Source organism: Equus caballus, chromosome 21 (assembly GCF_041296265.1).
Source record: "Equus caballus isolate H_3958 breed thoroughbred chromosome 21, TB-T2T, whole genome shotgun sequence".
In the NCBI taxonomy this organism is placed as follows: domain Eukaryota; kingdom Metazoa; phylum Chordata; class Mammalia; order Perissodactyla; family Equidae; genus Equus; species Equus caballus.
This window is the reverse complement of record NC_091704.1, coordinates 33,148,314-33,164,315: the sequence shown is the minus strand read 5'-3', so window position 1 is coordinate 33,164,315 and position 16,002 is coordinate 33,148,314. Positions and strand designations below refer to the sequence as shown.

General features: G+C 40.2%; 1 protein-coding gene across 8 annotated transcripts in view; it reads right to left on the bottom strand.

Moving 5' to 3' along the window:
* Positions 1–268: 268 nt before the first annotated feature.
* Positions 269–16,002, bottom strand: part of ARL15 (ADP ribosylation factor like GTPase 15) — a 401,584-nt gene continuing 385,850 nt past the window's right edge. For all 8 annotated transcript variants that reach the window (XM_070246276.1, XM_001494370.6, XM_070246269.1 and 5 more), the window contains one exon: positions 269–2,999. In XM_070246276.1, the coding sequence (XP_070102377.1) occupies positions 2,847–2,999 (153 nt within the window). In that variant the 3' untranslated portion in view covers positions 269–2,846. The remainder of the gene's footprint in view (positions 3,000–16,002) is intronic.

The window sequence follows — 16,002 nt, the reverse complement described above, 5'->3', positions numbered from 1 at the left end:
GGATGGCACTTTACATTAACATCTCGACTCTTCTCACTCATTCTGAAGGAATTGTGCTGAAGACAAACTGACTGGAAGACACTGGCTTTCTTTTTTTTGGTCTTTTAAGGTTTTCGGGATGGCTTCAAAGGAAATGCAAGTTAATCATTGTTTTCACCCAAGAGCAGTGGAACTTATTTTGAAGACTTAAATAGGCAACACAAATGTAAACAGAAATCTGGGACTCCCAAATGCTAAAGCTGAAAGGAGTCAGTCCAGTCCAAAAGCATCAATTCTACTCAGCGTTTATTTTCATTCGAAGATAGTGGAAATCATGTATAAATCACAGACAATACAAGTTCTTCCTGCCTGGCAACTGTCCACGTGAATCTGTTAACCTCTCAGTACAGATACAGTATTTTTTTTTAATAGAAAGACAGGGAAATATGGCAGTTAATTAGCAACCAATACTGTAAACTACAGTAGATACAAAGTTTTGTCATATAAATTAATTGCCATTACAAAAAGGCAACTGCTTTAGCTAAGAAGGTACAAAAACTGGTAACTTCCATAAATATAACAAGAAGCTAAGTGAAGAAATACATAACAGACTGTTTTTCCTATATAATATTTGAATATGCAAACTAAGCCACCTGTGGCACTTTACATGAAAGTAGGAACGCGACAGATACGCACACCCACCACCCACCACCCACCCACACATGCCCGTCCAGCCCCCTCCCCTCCCCCCTTGCGGATTTCCAAAACACGGCAAATTCTAGGGTTACAAGGACAGGATGCCGCACCGAAGCAGCAAGACAGCGAGCTCCGAACTGCTAGACAAAGGAGGAGCCTTATTGACAGTTGTAAAGCATTAGGCGTCAGACAGAAACTTGTCAAAAACAGCTGTTGTTGGGTACTGATTGATAATGTTTTCACTCTGACGGCTGAGACACTGCAGACAGTCGTGGGTCTGAGGAGAAGCCCATCACTGGCGCACACATGAACACACACACAGACAACGGGAAGTCATTTAACAGATGGCTTAGGAGCACTCAGCCACAGTATCTTAAAAAGACAACATTCTCCATGTAATGAACTTGCAGAGAAAGCAAGGCCTAATCATCCTTTATTTTTCATCGAAGATGAGCACAATGGGACAAAATAAAAGCAGGACTTGTGTAACGGGTCATTGGAATAAAAGCTTTGTGCTGCTCACAGATTACCTAGCGTAAGAATATTTAAGCATGCTGTAGGCAAATTGAATATGAACCTTTTTCGATCCATTCCATAAAAAAAAAAAAAAGCTTAAAGAAGTGTCCGATGTTTCAAAGGTAATGATTTCATTAAAATCCACCTACAAGATTAAATCAAAAAAGTTGTATTTGAATGACGCATATCTTCTGGAGAATTACAAGGTGTTATGTCACCCTGGAGTACAGTGTGAGTCTGTGGTTTTTGGGAAGCAGTCTCGGCTACCTAAAAATTACAAACGTTTTTATTGCTCAGGTGAAGGGAGCAGTTTTCTATCATTTGGCAACTTTGTATTTTAAGTGGTCAAAAATCTACAAAATGTGCCAGAGAGCATTTCAACCATAAACCTCAATATCCATTGATTATTCCTGATTTAGAAAAGGTCAAAGGTGCCAAACTTGAGTAAAACTGTACATTTATCTCTAGCAATTTTATCATTTAAATTAAATGAAAAAAATGATCAGTTCCAAAGACTAAATCTGGGCCCTAAAATTATTTATTTGCTGCACCCCAGCACATTTTTAAGGGCACACTGAAACCCCTGAAAATAGAGGTTTATAATAGAAATACTGATAGGCCTTTAATCACTAGATGGAGACATCACCGGACTCCATTCAACGACATTAGCACTTAATGAATGAATAGACAGATGATTCTGCCTTTGTTATCTTTGACAAACCCACGCCAGCTTAAACCCCAGCCAGTATAAACTATACTTTATTTGGCTGTTTTTAAAAATTTTATCTATCATTTTAAAAATTATTTTTTTCTCTTTCAGTCAGATACTTAAGATTTTTAGAAAAAGATACCTATATTATGTTGCAGCTTGATTTTGTGCAGGGTAATCTTTCCATTAAAAAAATATTTGAGGACTTGATAAAATAGTAACCAGTGATGCGAGCATTGGGCCTTAATTACCTCTTCTCAAAAATTAAAACAATGTCTTTGCTCTTAAAAGAGGAAAGAGAGTGCGACTTCGGATGTTGTCAAGGAAACGTTATGCATCTTTAAGTTCTTCTAAGTTAATTTTACTATGGCAGGATATTTCTTTCTGATAAGGTGATTAATTGAAGCTTTTGGTGCTCATTTTTCTCTCATAATTGATAAGGCCAGTATACAAAAAACTAAAAAATAAAATAAGACAAAATAAAATACAATAAAAACCCCAAGAGATTTTGAAAATGATACACATATTTTGGGGAGCCCCAGTCACACAACGCTCCACCCCAAACCCAGGGAATACGAGTCAAGGTTCTGAGGCTCCCTGAGTCCTTCGTAAGGGATTTGATTTCCGTGAGCCACGAATTCCATCCATTTTAGCCCAGAGTACAGAAGAGATGCTTAGAACAACAGAAAGAAAAGACATGCGGTGCAGGTAATTAGTGGTAAACAGAGAATAAATTCTCTCTCAGTAGTGTGTACTTGACGTTAATGCCGATGGTAATTCACCTGATTTACAGAATATTCACTTTAATAGAGAGATGAGAGTCTGAGACAACTAGAGGAAAATAGACACTGAAGCCATTATAGCCTTGATACCAAAATAAAATTAAAATGAGAAACTAATACGATAGGTTCAAGGTCTTTTGGGAGCCCCTCTTCTTTGCCAGATTTCACATTCTTACAGCTTCGTGGTCTTTTTCTTCTAACAAATTTATCAGCTGAGAGAAGCTGTCTTTCAATGCTTCCATGTCATCCAGCGAGCAGGGCTGCAGAATCCAGCGTTTTCCACGTGCAAGTGGTTCAAGTTCAAAATATTTTTTGACCTTTAGAGGGGGAGAAAAGATAAATATGTTATTAATTATATCAGAACTGTTCTTATTTCAAACTTTGGAGAGTGATGAAGTTGCGGGATTTCAAGGGGAACTTACATGAACTGTGACACCTAGGACTTTCTAGAATCCCATCCACAGCTGTTGTTGTATCATGGGTTATATGTTGTGACCCGGGACTGTTTTCTTTAGGGGTGAACGACCCGCTTGCAAGCCACCATTCCATCCATACACTTATCAGCATGGGAGGTCTGATGAAGTCTAAGCAAGAATTATATGTACTATGGTACAGGGTAAAGTACGCTGCAGACACCAAAAAGATTCCATTCCATCAAAAGAACTCTAGCAGAGCAGCTTTCATTATATCACCCCTCTAACTTATTACATGGGTCACAACCTATAGTATGTACTAGATCAGTGACTCAAGATTCAATTATTTTGACTATCAAACACATATACAACAAAAAATATGATTTGAATAATCTTTTCTCTCTCTCCCGTAAAATTTCTAGTATCTATTTCTGAGATCTGGGTAAGCGTTTTTGAGGAAACAGGATAGAAACCCAGTGTATGTATAGCATATATAAACTTGTATAAATATACATACATACATACATCAAGTCTCCCAGCCTTTTTTCTCCCAGTCCTGAATTTTCAGGAAGGGAGCATCAAGACCTTAGCTGGTATGTGGGATGGAGAATTCACTATTTTAAAAACTATCTGATTACTAACCAGTGACACTCACTCTTAGTGTACTGGCTAGGGGAAGAGCAGCCAGGATTACCAATTCCTGACTGCAAATAACTATCAAATGATTATGACTTCCGGAAGGATCAATGATCTTCTCTCAAAGGGTATGATAAAGTACAAAGTTCATGAAGCTCCTCATTCTTTTTCACACACACACACACACCATCACACAAGAACATTGTTACTTATAACCTAGTCAGGTTTATGTAACATAAAATACAAGTCAGTAGCACCATCAGATGAGGCATCGTTCGAAGACATTCTAGGTCAACAAATTTCATTAAACCCCATGTGCCATGGAAAATTCCAAGGTCTTACCTTAGTCAATATCTGACCCAGAAAAAAAAAAGTGTCTCAACCTTATGCCATTCCCAACTGTGGTTTCATTTTGTCTTTATCATCTCAAGCACTAGACTAATGTAACAGCAGAGAAACAATATCCAATGTGGTATTAATATATGTGCAAATTTTTTTCAGGTGAGCAAGAAGATATATGTAAGAAATACTAAGTTTTTATGCTAATTTAGGAAGCACAAATATGCTAACATTTTATAGTATGTGTGTCCCAAAAGTCAATAATTAACAATAATTACTACTACTACTACTACTACAAAAAAAAAAAAAGAGGCCTCCAAGAATGGAAGGATTTCATTAATTTTGATTCTGAAGAGTAATGAAAATCTCACTTACAGATTAGAAAATGGCTGCACAACTGGAGAACAATTTTTGCCCAAGGTATTTTACAGATCACATTGTTAAGAGAATTCTCCCTTATTGAAAATGCAAACGCCAATCTTCTACTTTCTCTTCTTTAGGGCACTGAAAACAACTTACTTCCAAGAGAATCTGAAATTGCTTGTGCAATGACCAGCACCAGAGACCAACCCTGCCCCACTGAGGGAGAACCTGTCCGTCAGCTGACCAGGGAGCCCTCGGCCAGCAGGGGGCGAGAAGAGTTGGCAGGAGCGACAGGTGGGGAATGTGTTGAAGTCTACATCTAGAAGAGGCTGGCTGCTCCAAAGGGTTTTAAATCAGAGATGTTAGTCTCCTTGCTTCTCCCACAAACTGAGGCTTCGGGCTGCCCCACTGAGTGCAGGTGTGGGGACTCCTGTGTTTGCGAAACAATCCAGTATTTCATCAATAATGCTTCCCATCATGAGGGGACAGCACGTAACATCCAAAATCTGGTACATGAAGGAAGTTGTACCCTTGCCACATTTTCTAACTTCAAATCTAAGAGGACAGCATTTTAAGTACTGCTAATAACTGGGAAGACAACTGGTGGAAAGAAATTCAATAATATTAAAATAAAGAAAAAGACTAACAGCAAGTATATAGCATATTAACACGTGATCCTGGTAGCGCATTAACAGCTAATTTGAAAACAATGTTAGATTTCAATAATCACAAAATACAAGTTCTGATATTTTGCAGTACAGACTAGACACAAAAAACCAGTAAGGTTTTTAGCTACCCATTAGGTTGGTTTCTAGGCAACTGAAAATATAGTCTATCACGAAGGCACACTTGGAAGATAATGAAGACGTCTGAAGGCAGTTATGCTTCAGAAGTTGTCCCTGCTGAATATTAAACATGAGAAGGAAATGGAAGCTTCCATTACAGGTGGTCACCAGATAAAGGAGCCTGCTGGTGTTAAGCTGACAAACACGGCTGGGTAACCTGAGATTTTCAGATCTGTAACCTAAGTGGGTATCTAGCCCTGCCATACCCACCCCACCACTATCCAAATGATTCCACACGGCTCTGCATTTATGATATCAATTTTAAAACAAGTTTGGCATTCCAGTGGTCCTCAGATACAGTGAGGGACTGTGTTAGCTGCTAGAACATGGCTTTTCATTACCCAGAGTTTCATGTTTCTAAAAACAAAGAGTACGACACAAGAAAGGAAAAGATCAAGACTTAATGCTCTGACTTGAACTTTTTCTTTTCAGATAACATTTTTATTTGGCTTTCTTATATTAACCTGAACTTCAAATTTTACCTCCCCTGTATTATTACAATAAAAATGAATCACAGTATGTTTGATTTGTCCACCATGGCTTTTTTTGTCCTTCTATATGGTGATGTATAAAGAAGGGTATTAAGTTTGACCAACATAAATCATATGCTTACATCTGATATTATTTTTAAGGTTAAAAAAAAAACTGCCTAAGGGTCCCGCGTGGTGGTGCAGCGGTTAAGTTCACACATTTCGCTTCGGAGGCCTGGGGTTCGCTGGTTCAGATCCCAGGTGCGGACATGGCACTGCTTGGCACGCCACTGTGCTGTGGTAGGCATCCCACATGTAAAGTGGAGGAAGATGGGCACGGATATTAGCTCAGGACCAGTCTTCCTCAGCAAAAAGAGGAGGATTGGCAGCAGATGTTAGCTCAGGGCTAATCTTCCTCAAAAAAACCCCAAAAAACAAAGAAAACTGCCTATGTTGCAAGATCTATTTTTTAATTTTTTAGAGGTTATTTTCTCATCGAAATAAAAATTTTAAAAATGACTTATGAGAAAATGAACCTAAGTCTTCTGAATACTTTATTGGCTGCTTAACTGTCATTGTGAACTGGAAGCTACTGGAATCAGAAGATGGTGACCGTTTCACATTGGCTTCTGGAGGTGGCACTTGGGAAAATGACATCAGAATACAGCTGCCTGGCAAACTGTGGTCATTTAGCTATTTTGGGGATAGTCACAGAGAGTGGGTACTTTTTTAGTGGCCATGTATCCACCCTAGAGATAGGAAAACAAAGCCACCATAAGTAGCCAACCTATTTTAGCTAAGTCATCAGAGCCCTTCGTCACTCCTGCACTGTGGCGTGATTTGCATTACTGCATTCCATTATTCACACATCGCATGTACTGTAAAGTCCTAATATAACAGAGACGACGCGGCACCATCCCATCGCTGCTAATGTTGTAGCAGCTGTGAAACCTGTGAGACATTACATAGCACAGGAGACCCACTCATTGGGTAGGAGACGTCCTTCATTGTCTCCTTGAGTAGAGAAATAATAAAACAAACCTTCCTACTTCAGGACCTCGAAGGGGCTTGTGAGGATCCTCACTGATTTCCCTCTCTTGACTCACTTCACGTTTGAAAACTCTATTTTCAATTCTTGCAAACCTGTTGTGACTACATTTCTAGAAGTCATGTAAATAATTTCTGAACTGCAATAATAGGTCTTTCTTTTTTAAAAACCTGCCAGCCTCATTTTATTTATAACGATAAGCTGCTTGTTTTTCCTATTTTTGTTATTAAACCATGTAAGAAGTGTGTGCCCAGAGTTGGCCTCGTTTTCCTTTAAACACTCTGGGGAGCAGGGCGATAGAACACTCCAGAAGGCGTTACTTAATGTTTTTATATGACACAGAGTTAAGTTCCAAGCTCAGATATTTATAAACAGCACTTTGACCTATATGAATGTGTGGCAAGACATTAAAAAGAGAGTTAGGGTGTGTGACAATTCTTTACTGCATGGGGCTGCTCTGTGCATCCTAGAATATGTCACCCTATGTTCTAGTGAACTCAAGGGGGTGGTTCTGGCCCTGCTGAGAACCGCTGCTCTAGCCCATGTGAAATGCAGGTATCTCTTGTCCCTGTCTGGGGCTATTAGCTCATTTTTCCATGCATTCACCACTAGAGATAGAAGCTGGATATCTGTTCTACCCGGACTTTCCTAGATTCCCATCTACGCACAACACACATATTCCCTTAGTGAACAAGTAGTAGATTATAATGGACCCCTCTTAAGTTTAGGAAGTGGTTGTGGTGGGGTCAGGATCAGTATAAGGAGCTTTGGAAATCTGCATCCTGAAAGTTGGCTTCCCATAGCTTCACTCATTCAACCACCTCTTCCTGAACGAGACAGGTGAGAGCAGGAAGGCAGCACGAGGCGCGCTTTAATGAGCCACCTGTGCCAGCGCAGCACTTGCCAATGTGTGGGCTTCCACCGAACAGAGCAGGACACTGCAAAACCAAAACAAAACAGAAACAGCAGCCCGAAGAGGGGACTGTCCTCATCATTGTATTATAAGGTTACAAGTCCCCTGCCCCTTCCTGGGCTTTTTAGTGACCATAAAAGATCATTAATACTGTACAGTTTATCAATACTGTACAGTTTTTCACTCATTTATAGCACTCAGACTATAGTTCAACTGGAAGTAAGAAAAGCAGTTGATTCAAATAAAGAAGGAGATGATTATTTAGAATACTTCTTAAGTCATGTAAGTCCATCTGAATGAGAAGGATCTTGACAGAAGACTCTTCAAAGAAACTTGAGAAATAGAGGCACATTCTGTCTTCATCTCTGGAAAAGGAATGCAGTCTCCTGAAGGAGTCTAGGCTGACACCCTCAGTTTCTTCAAACCGACAGTGATGGGTCAGCAGCTAAGACAGAGCATGGTAGAGACTACAGGGTGAGGATGACCAACAAAATACAGAAAGCCAGGAGAAAGCAGTGTAGTTGTGGATCTGACAGACAGAAGGGCGAGCTGGAGGACGATGCACGAGAACACGGCTCAGTTAACTATCTTGAACCCGGAGGAGTCATTACGGCTTTCCTGTCATTTTAAATACACAACGTGTCCACTGTATAGTTTGTCTTTTTCAAAGAACGATATAATGGTTTTTGAGGCAGGTTCATTTTGGTTTGCACTCTTTGGTAAAAGTGCAGTCTGGATGATAAATTTACTCCAGGGGCTCCAATTAAGAGGATGCTAAGAGAGCCTGAATGGACTGTGAAATTTGGTAGGATATTGTCCATGACTGTTAAAAAGGGAATGGGAGGGGCTGGCCTGGTGGCGTAGTGGTTAAGTTCATGTGCGCTGCTTCCACGGTCTGGGGTTCACAGGCTTGGATCCAGGGTGCGGACCTACACACCGCTCATCAAGCCATGCTGTGGTGGCATCCCACATACAAAATAGAGGAAGATTAGCACAGACGTTAGCTCAGCGACAAGCTTCCTCAAGCAAAAAGAGGAAGACTGGCAACAGATGTTAGCTCAGGGCACTCTTCCTTACCAAAAATAAAAAGGGGAGTGGGACTTTCCTCATCTACAGCCCAGCTCCTTACTTTAATGACTAGAGTAGATATACTTATTGTATTAACATGTCACACTGGGGGAAAACCTTTGTACTGAAATGCTGATTGTATGCCTTCTGTTTTGAACTCCAGGCACAAGGACATGACGGTGTACAAGTCATGAAATTGGCCATGGTTTGGAGTATTTACACCATGGAAATCTGCAAGTATGCAACAATCCAGAACTTTTTCCTTTCTATCGAGTTGGTTATTAAACACTTACTAGCACACCGCTGAGTATACACATCTTGTATGTGTGTTTGCGAAGGGGCCCTCCAGCTTTGCTGTCTTAACTGCAGAAGCTCATGGAGCAGGCTTAACTTGGTAACCTTCACCAAAGTCAGAGAGAACTTTGCCCACACCACGGCTCCAGGACAGGGTCTGGAGATAAAGTGGCAGGCATCATTAAGATTTTTCAGAGTGCATTCTTGGCAGCTTGTTCAAAGAAAGGTTCGTCTAGAGAGAGCAGCGCCAGCTGTTCCCTTTTTCATTGTACTGCTTGCGGGATTTTGAAATCCTTAGAAAGGTACTAAATATGTCATTAAAGGCAGAAATAAATAATAAAAGTAAAACCAACTTGCCATAGTCCCAAAGATATTACACCACAGAATAGATATCATTTCTTTTTTACTGAGTACTAATAGAGACCAGAACATGACAACTTGATGTTAACCAATACCAAAATATTGCTTTGGGAGTGCATATTTATAATGGATGATTGATTTCATGAACACTAGGTGTAATATAAAAGTGTAGCTCTGATAAGATGGCTTGTTTCGTAAGCAAAGTGCAGCCTGTCTGACCTCGGAATAATTAAAAACCAGACAAATGCCTGCAGGTTAGGACCGGTGATGGAGCCTCGCCCTTATTAGAAGTCTTCTTGCCCAGGCAGTAACCTCTGATGTGTAGAGAATGTTATATGTTGTGACAATAATTATACAGAAACCCAGTCTTCCATAGCACAGAACTTAGCGTGTCCCAGAAAAGTCAAACAAAATGATCCCATTTGCTTTGGTGGTACAACCTGGGATCTGTAAAGCATTCCTTTTTTTTGTTGCTTCATCTGCTAACCTAAAGTACAGAACAAAATACATTTATTTTCTCTTTTTGATATGCCTGGGAGCTTTGTTTTATTCTCCTATCCAAAAACCTTGTTATCAGACAACTACTGTGAGAGGGACAAATTAGGTGCAGATGCGTCTCGTCTTTGGGGACCAGTGAAAGGTAGCCAGGATTCCCGTAGGGCACCCTCCTCGACTCCAGTAACGCTACCCGGCCCTCTCCAGCCTGGAATGACTTCTGTATGCAGGCTTTTGCTCGGGCTCCTGCTCCCAACCCAAGGCTCCTGCATCGACAGGTGGGAAGGAGCAGTCTATACTCTCATATTTTAAGACCCAGCTGCCATCTTCCTATCACTTCAAGGGGAAGCCTTAATGTTACAGAGGAAACTTCTAAGACCAGAAAGGACCTTAGTCATTGTAGCCACTTTTGGTTGCTTCTCCAGCACCTGGGCACTATAAATTCCCTGTAAACAAGTTTTATTGCAACAGAGCCACGCTTATTCCCTTAAGTATTACCTATGGTTGCTTTCACGCTACAATGACAAAGTTAAGTAACTGCCACAGAGACAGTGTGTCCCGCAAAGCCTAGAATGTTTATTATTTGGCCCTTTACAGGAAAAAAATTGCCAAGCCCTGGCTAAAGCATTCTGCAACTTCCCGCTTTGTCCAGCAGGGGCACAAGGAGAGCTTGGGAGGGGCCTGGGTGGCTGGTTTGAGGCCTCCGTATGATCTCACTTGCTAGTCCTCTTCTCCCCCACTTTGGCTCACACTTTAGGGGACAGAGAAGTTGGTTTTTCCACCCCGGCCAGGCTCCATGTGCAATTTCACATGCTTCGGATTGAGGTCTAGCAGGCAGAAGGGTCATCTCTCAGCAAAGTCATATTTTTTCCTGTGTTCAGCCTGGGGTTCTTTCCTGTGGACACTTCCTAAAGGCCACGAGAGCTAGCCAGGGCACGGGGTCTGCGACCTGAGTCAGTTTGAGGTTTTTGGTGTCCTTAAGGATGGCTTTTAGTGCAGAGCAATACTAGGTATCGTTACTTTGCAGTTTTAAGAAGGAATATACAATTTATTAAATTCACGATGTCTGAAGCCTAGTTTTTTCTGAAGCTGTTATAGTCAACTTAAAAATCTAAATATTCTATTTCTACATCTGGTAAATTTTAACAAAATGTTCAGGAGGCTCAATACAGTTTAGGTCCATTTATAAATTCAGTTTAATTAACCACTCAAACATTTCAAAACTCTACTTATAAGTTTAATACGTTCAATTTTCTTTTTAAGCATTTAGAATGGCTAATAATCAAAACATCCTCAAGATTTTTCTTTTCCAGTAATAATTCTTAAAAATTTCTTCCATTAAACTTATAAATTCAATCACTCTCAAGTTCTGGTACATTCTAACATTATTTACAAACTTAACTAAATCCTCATACCTTCCAACATAGGAGGACAATTCAGAAATCACTCACAGATTTTAAATTATAATCACAAAGTGAATCTACCAGGTTGACCTATATATAACATATACTTTAAACAAAAGTATTGATATTGTAGGTTTGATTATTTTATCATTTTTATACTCTAATGTTAAACCTTGCCAGTTTAAAAAGACGTTCTCATTAAGGAAACAACTCTCCATCCTAATGAAATGGGTTATCATTCCATGAAAGATTCTCATTTCACTGAACTTGGGTTGGTTTTCAAACAGAAGTTTTAACCTGAAACATGAGATTGGAGCTACAGATATCCAGGGCAAAATTTTGGGAGACACTCATATTTATAAAAATATGCCTTTTATAAAAATAGTTAAGCTTTTAATAAAAATAGTTGCCATAACAATAAGAACCCTCTGGTCTTCAAAGGGGATTGTTTGCTCCTGGATACAAGTTATCATTACCCACTTCACTGGTCCACTCACATAAGTGGACACCCCCTCCTAAGATTCTAGATAATTTCCTCCACTACTTGCTTGGATTTTGCATTTCTTTAGTACACATTTCAACATCTTTTCATCTGGTTCTACAGACATTTAACTTTCTTTTATTGAGATAAAATTTGCATACCATAAAATTCATCCTTTTAAAGTATATTTCAGTGGTTTTTGGAATATTCACAGATATCTGCAACCATGACCACTATCTAATTCTAGGACATCTTCATCACTCAAAAAAGAAACTCCTTACCCATTAGCAGTCACTCCCCATGGACCCTTTCCCCTAGCCCTTGGCAGCCACTAATTTACTTTCTGTCTCTATGGATTTGCCTATCCTGAACATTTCATATAAATGGATCCATATAATATGTGGCCTTTTGTGTCTGGCTTCTTTCACTTAGCATGTTTTTAAGGTTCACCCATGTTGTGGCATATATCTGTACCTCACTCCTTTTTATGGCTGAGTAATATTCCATTGTATGGATATACCACATTTTGCTTATCCATGTGTATCAATTGATGGACATTTGGGCTGTTTCTACTTTTTGGCTATTACAAATTCAGTTATACGAGCCATTACTTTATCCTTAAAACAGTCATTAAAAATAACTACTGTACAGAGGCTGGCCCAGAGGAATAGTAGTTAAGTTTGTGTGCTCTGCTTCAATGGCCTGGGGTTCACAGGTTTGGAGCCTAGGTGAGGACCTAGCATTGCTTGTCAAGCCACCCCGTGGCAGTATGCCACATAAAAGAGAGGAAGATTGGCACAGATGATAGCTCAGGGCCACTCTTCCTGAAGCAAAAAAAGGAGGACTGGCAACAGATGTTAGCTCAGGGCCAATCTTCCTCACAAACAAACAAATAACTACTGTACAAATTAATGGGTTAGGATATCAAGACTCAGTGGGGATGAAGCATTTCCACAAGTCTGGTGAATTCCATTTTTATCCAGATTCACTAGGATATCCTAGTTTCAGTGAGATAACCCAGACTTGGGTAGTTATTCTCTACTTTTTTCATGTGTATGAGTTCTCAGTTCCTTGAGGACATAGACAATGAAAAAACTTAATTTGTATTCTGTAATGCACCCGGTACAATGCCAGACATGAAAAAGATACTCATTTATTTATTTCTTTATAAACAAATTTAAAGAGTTGAAACTATAATGAAAAAGACAACAAAATATGTACTATATTTTATATTTCATCCCATATTAAAATGTTAGTAAAGGAAGGAAACTGAATCTTGGAAAGAAGTTACCACTCTTTCCAATTAATGAGGCCAAGATTTCAAGTAGGAGGTGGGATTTCAGCAACAGTTTCCAAACTGTAGGTCTAATAGGTTTAAACTCTATTATACATATGCCTACAGGCAGCTGCAACGAATTGTTTTGCAAACAGAAAAGTAAACAAGCTATCAGGGAAAACAGAACCACTCCAGAAATCTCAAGACCCATAGGACACTCTGTTTCAAGCTATTCCTTTAATCTGTGTCCAAACAAAGCGTCTCATTCTTATCTCAGAGAATGGAGAGCACTGACACATGCAGAAAGAGAAGCCACAGTGCACTTGTCTTTGCACGCAGGTGCCTGCATCGGAGTTTTCAATAGCATGTATAACACAGTCATTAATTACAGAGGCAGCCAGGCTTCAATGGCATGTCAGTGTTTCTTTTTCTCCTCTCTCTTCTCTTTCCTTTCTGTGGTCATTTCTAGTCGACTCTTGAAAGAGCACTCATTTTTGGTACCAAGCACTAGGAGGGTGTTATACTTGATTCTGTATCTTCCATGTTTGAGATAATACTGAGGATTTACCTTTATCTCAAGAAAGCAAATATGGTAAGTGGGAAGAAATCTATCTATGAAAAACTTTTTTCTGGCAATAGAATATGATTGTTTAAAAAGTTCTACCTATATATATGAGAGCTAGTCAAGTACGTGCTAGACAGGAAGGAGAGTTAATGAATGAGTGCACCAAACACATCGGAGACAACCAATTAGCTTGTCTGAAACACAGGCTTGTAAAGCTATCAGTGACTTATAAAATGGTCTGCTACACACGAGCAAAATGTTGTTTAAATGGCTTGCTTAACTAGATGCATTCACCATGAAATTGATTCTTTAAAGGTTATTTTTTTTAACTTAATACTCATTAACTGTGCATATTCAAATGGCCGGGTGGGCGGGAGGGTGGGTAGATATCCTGATACCGCAACGTGCAGGTGGAAGATAGGAATTTCATAGTTTATGAGGTAAAGAGGTATTGGGGCAAGAAACTCATCAATTACCAACACTTGTGTCTGCCTCAGTAACTGAAATGGATCAACACCAATACAGTATTCCTCCTCTGCCTTGCTAAACGCTTAGATTGGGATTGGGGGATGGGCCCCCAGAACCTTCCAAGGTGGAGAATTTACACTTTTGCGTTACAGAACGGCACTGTTTCCCACCGCAGCCTGCGATTCTATAAAACAGCACGTGAGAGAGAAGACCGGGAACCTGGTATTTTCCAAATCTAACATTTGCCTCGGAGTGGACATCAAGTTTCAGCCCCCAAAGACGTACTTGACTGAAACATTTGAGGTAACTTGATGTTGGCTGACATGTGATTGACAACCACGATACTATTTCATATTTTGAATTTTCTTAAAAAAACGATTGTGTATTTTAAAACTGGATTTTGGCCATGCCTCATATTCAACTTTTTCTGTTTTACAAGGCTCCATGCCACAGACTTCAACCCATTGCCACCTGATCAGACAACCAGGAAAACACACTTTGATTTTGCCAGGTCTAGCTGTTCTCCCTGCTTATTCAATGCTGGTGCCCTGAGTGCTCCTCATTAAACCCCCACCAGTTGGCCAACTCAAGGGTTTCTTTGACTCAACAAATTATCAGGGAAAAAAATACACTTAGACAATTGCTAAAGCTTGTTAAAGACAAAAAATCTTTTAAAAATAGTTTATATATTCCAGCTTATTTGGCTTTTGAAATGGACTATATGTCCCTTATCTCAGTTTTGTAGCTGCGAGGTGTGAGAAAGCAAGAGCAGGAGGAACAAATCGAAATATTAATCTATGGAACCCAAATAAACATGTTTAATATTGGCCTTGTGGTACTATGGCAGCGCTCTGTCCTAACAACGACAACATTCAGATGTTGGAGCAGATTCAAATTCTTGGGCCTTAAACAGGAGACAGACAAATATGGCAAGCCATGCATTGCTCAGCCGCCAATGGAGGGTGCCAACGGCTCTGTCCAGATGCAGAGATATTCAAGGGATGTTCCTGTCAGCAGTTTGTCCTTTGGCTCCAGCAAGGAGCCACCATGGAAACACTGGGAGGAAAAGAGAAAACAGGAAGGCGAGGAGAGATGGAGAAAAAGGCAGAAAAAGCTGACAGCTGCCTCAATAACACATCTGAGCAAGGGGAACAGGTAACAAATGGCCTTGCAGCAAACTGCCATGTTGTTAGTCAGGGGGGGAGAATTTCTTTTCCTGCTGGCAATACAGCCAGGAGCCTGATATCCTGGCAACTGAGAAATATGAGCTTGGAGAGAGGCTTGCAGGCAGTCTCAGAAAAGAAAAGCTGAGTGGTAATCTGTCCTGAGGAATTTTAGCCAGAAAAACCCACACAGGACCAGTTGAACTCAGAATAAAGCCTGTGAAAGACAAGTCTGGAGAACATTACAATCAGACACAAAGAGAACACCAGAAATGAAGGTTCAAAAAGCCATTGACTGGATTTACCACAGCATTATTAGTGTGGCCTTGGGTCCTAGCTGTCATCTCAGGACTAGTCCAAACCACTAGTTCTCAACAGGGGAGGGGAGGGGAGGCAACTATACCCCCCAGGGGACATTTGCCAATGATTGGAGATATTTTTGTTGTCACAACTCCGGGGTGGGCGGTTGGTTGCTACAAACATCTCGTAGGTAATGGTCAGGGATGCTGCAAAACATCCTCCAACGCACAGAGCACCTTTCTCTCTCCCCTCAACTAAGAACCACCTAGCCCAAAATATCAATAAGGCCGAGGTTGAGAAACTCTGCTCTGAACTGATCTTTTAAGGCAAAATTGGAGAACAAAGGCCTTCTTAATGATCCAAGGGACGGTTTACTAGCACTGGGCTCCCTCCCTGAATCAAGAGGAGATTTAGGAACTG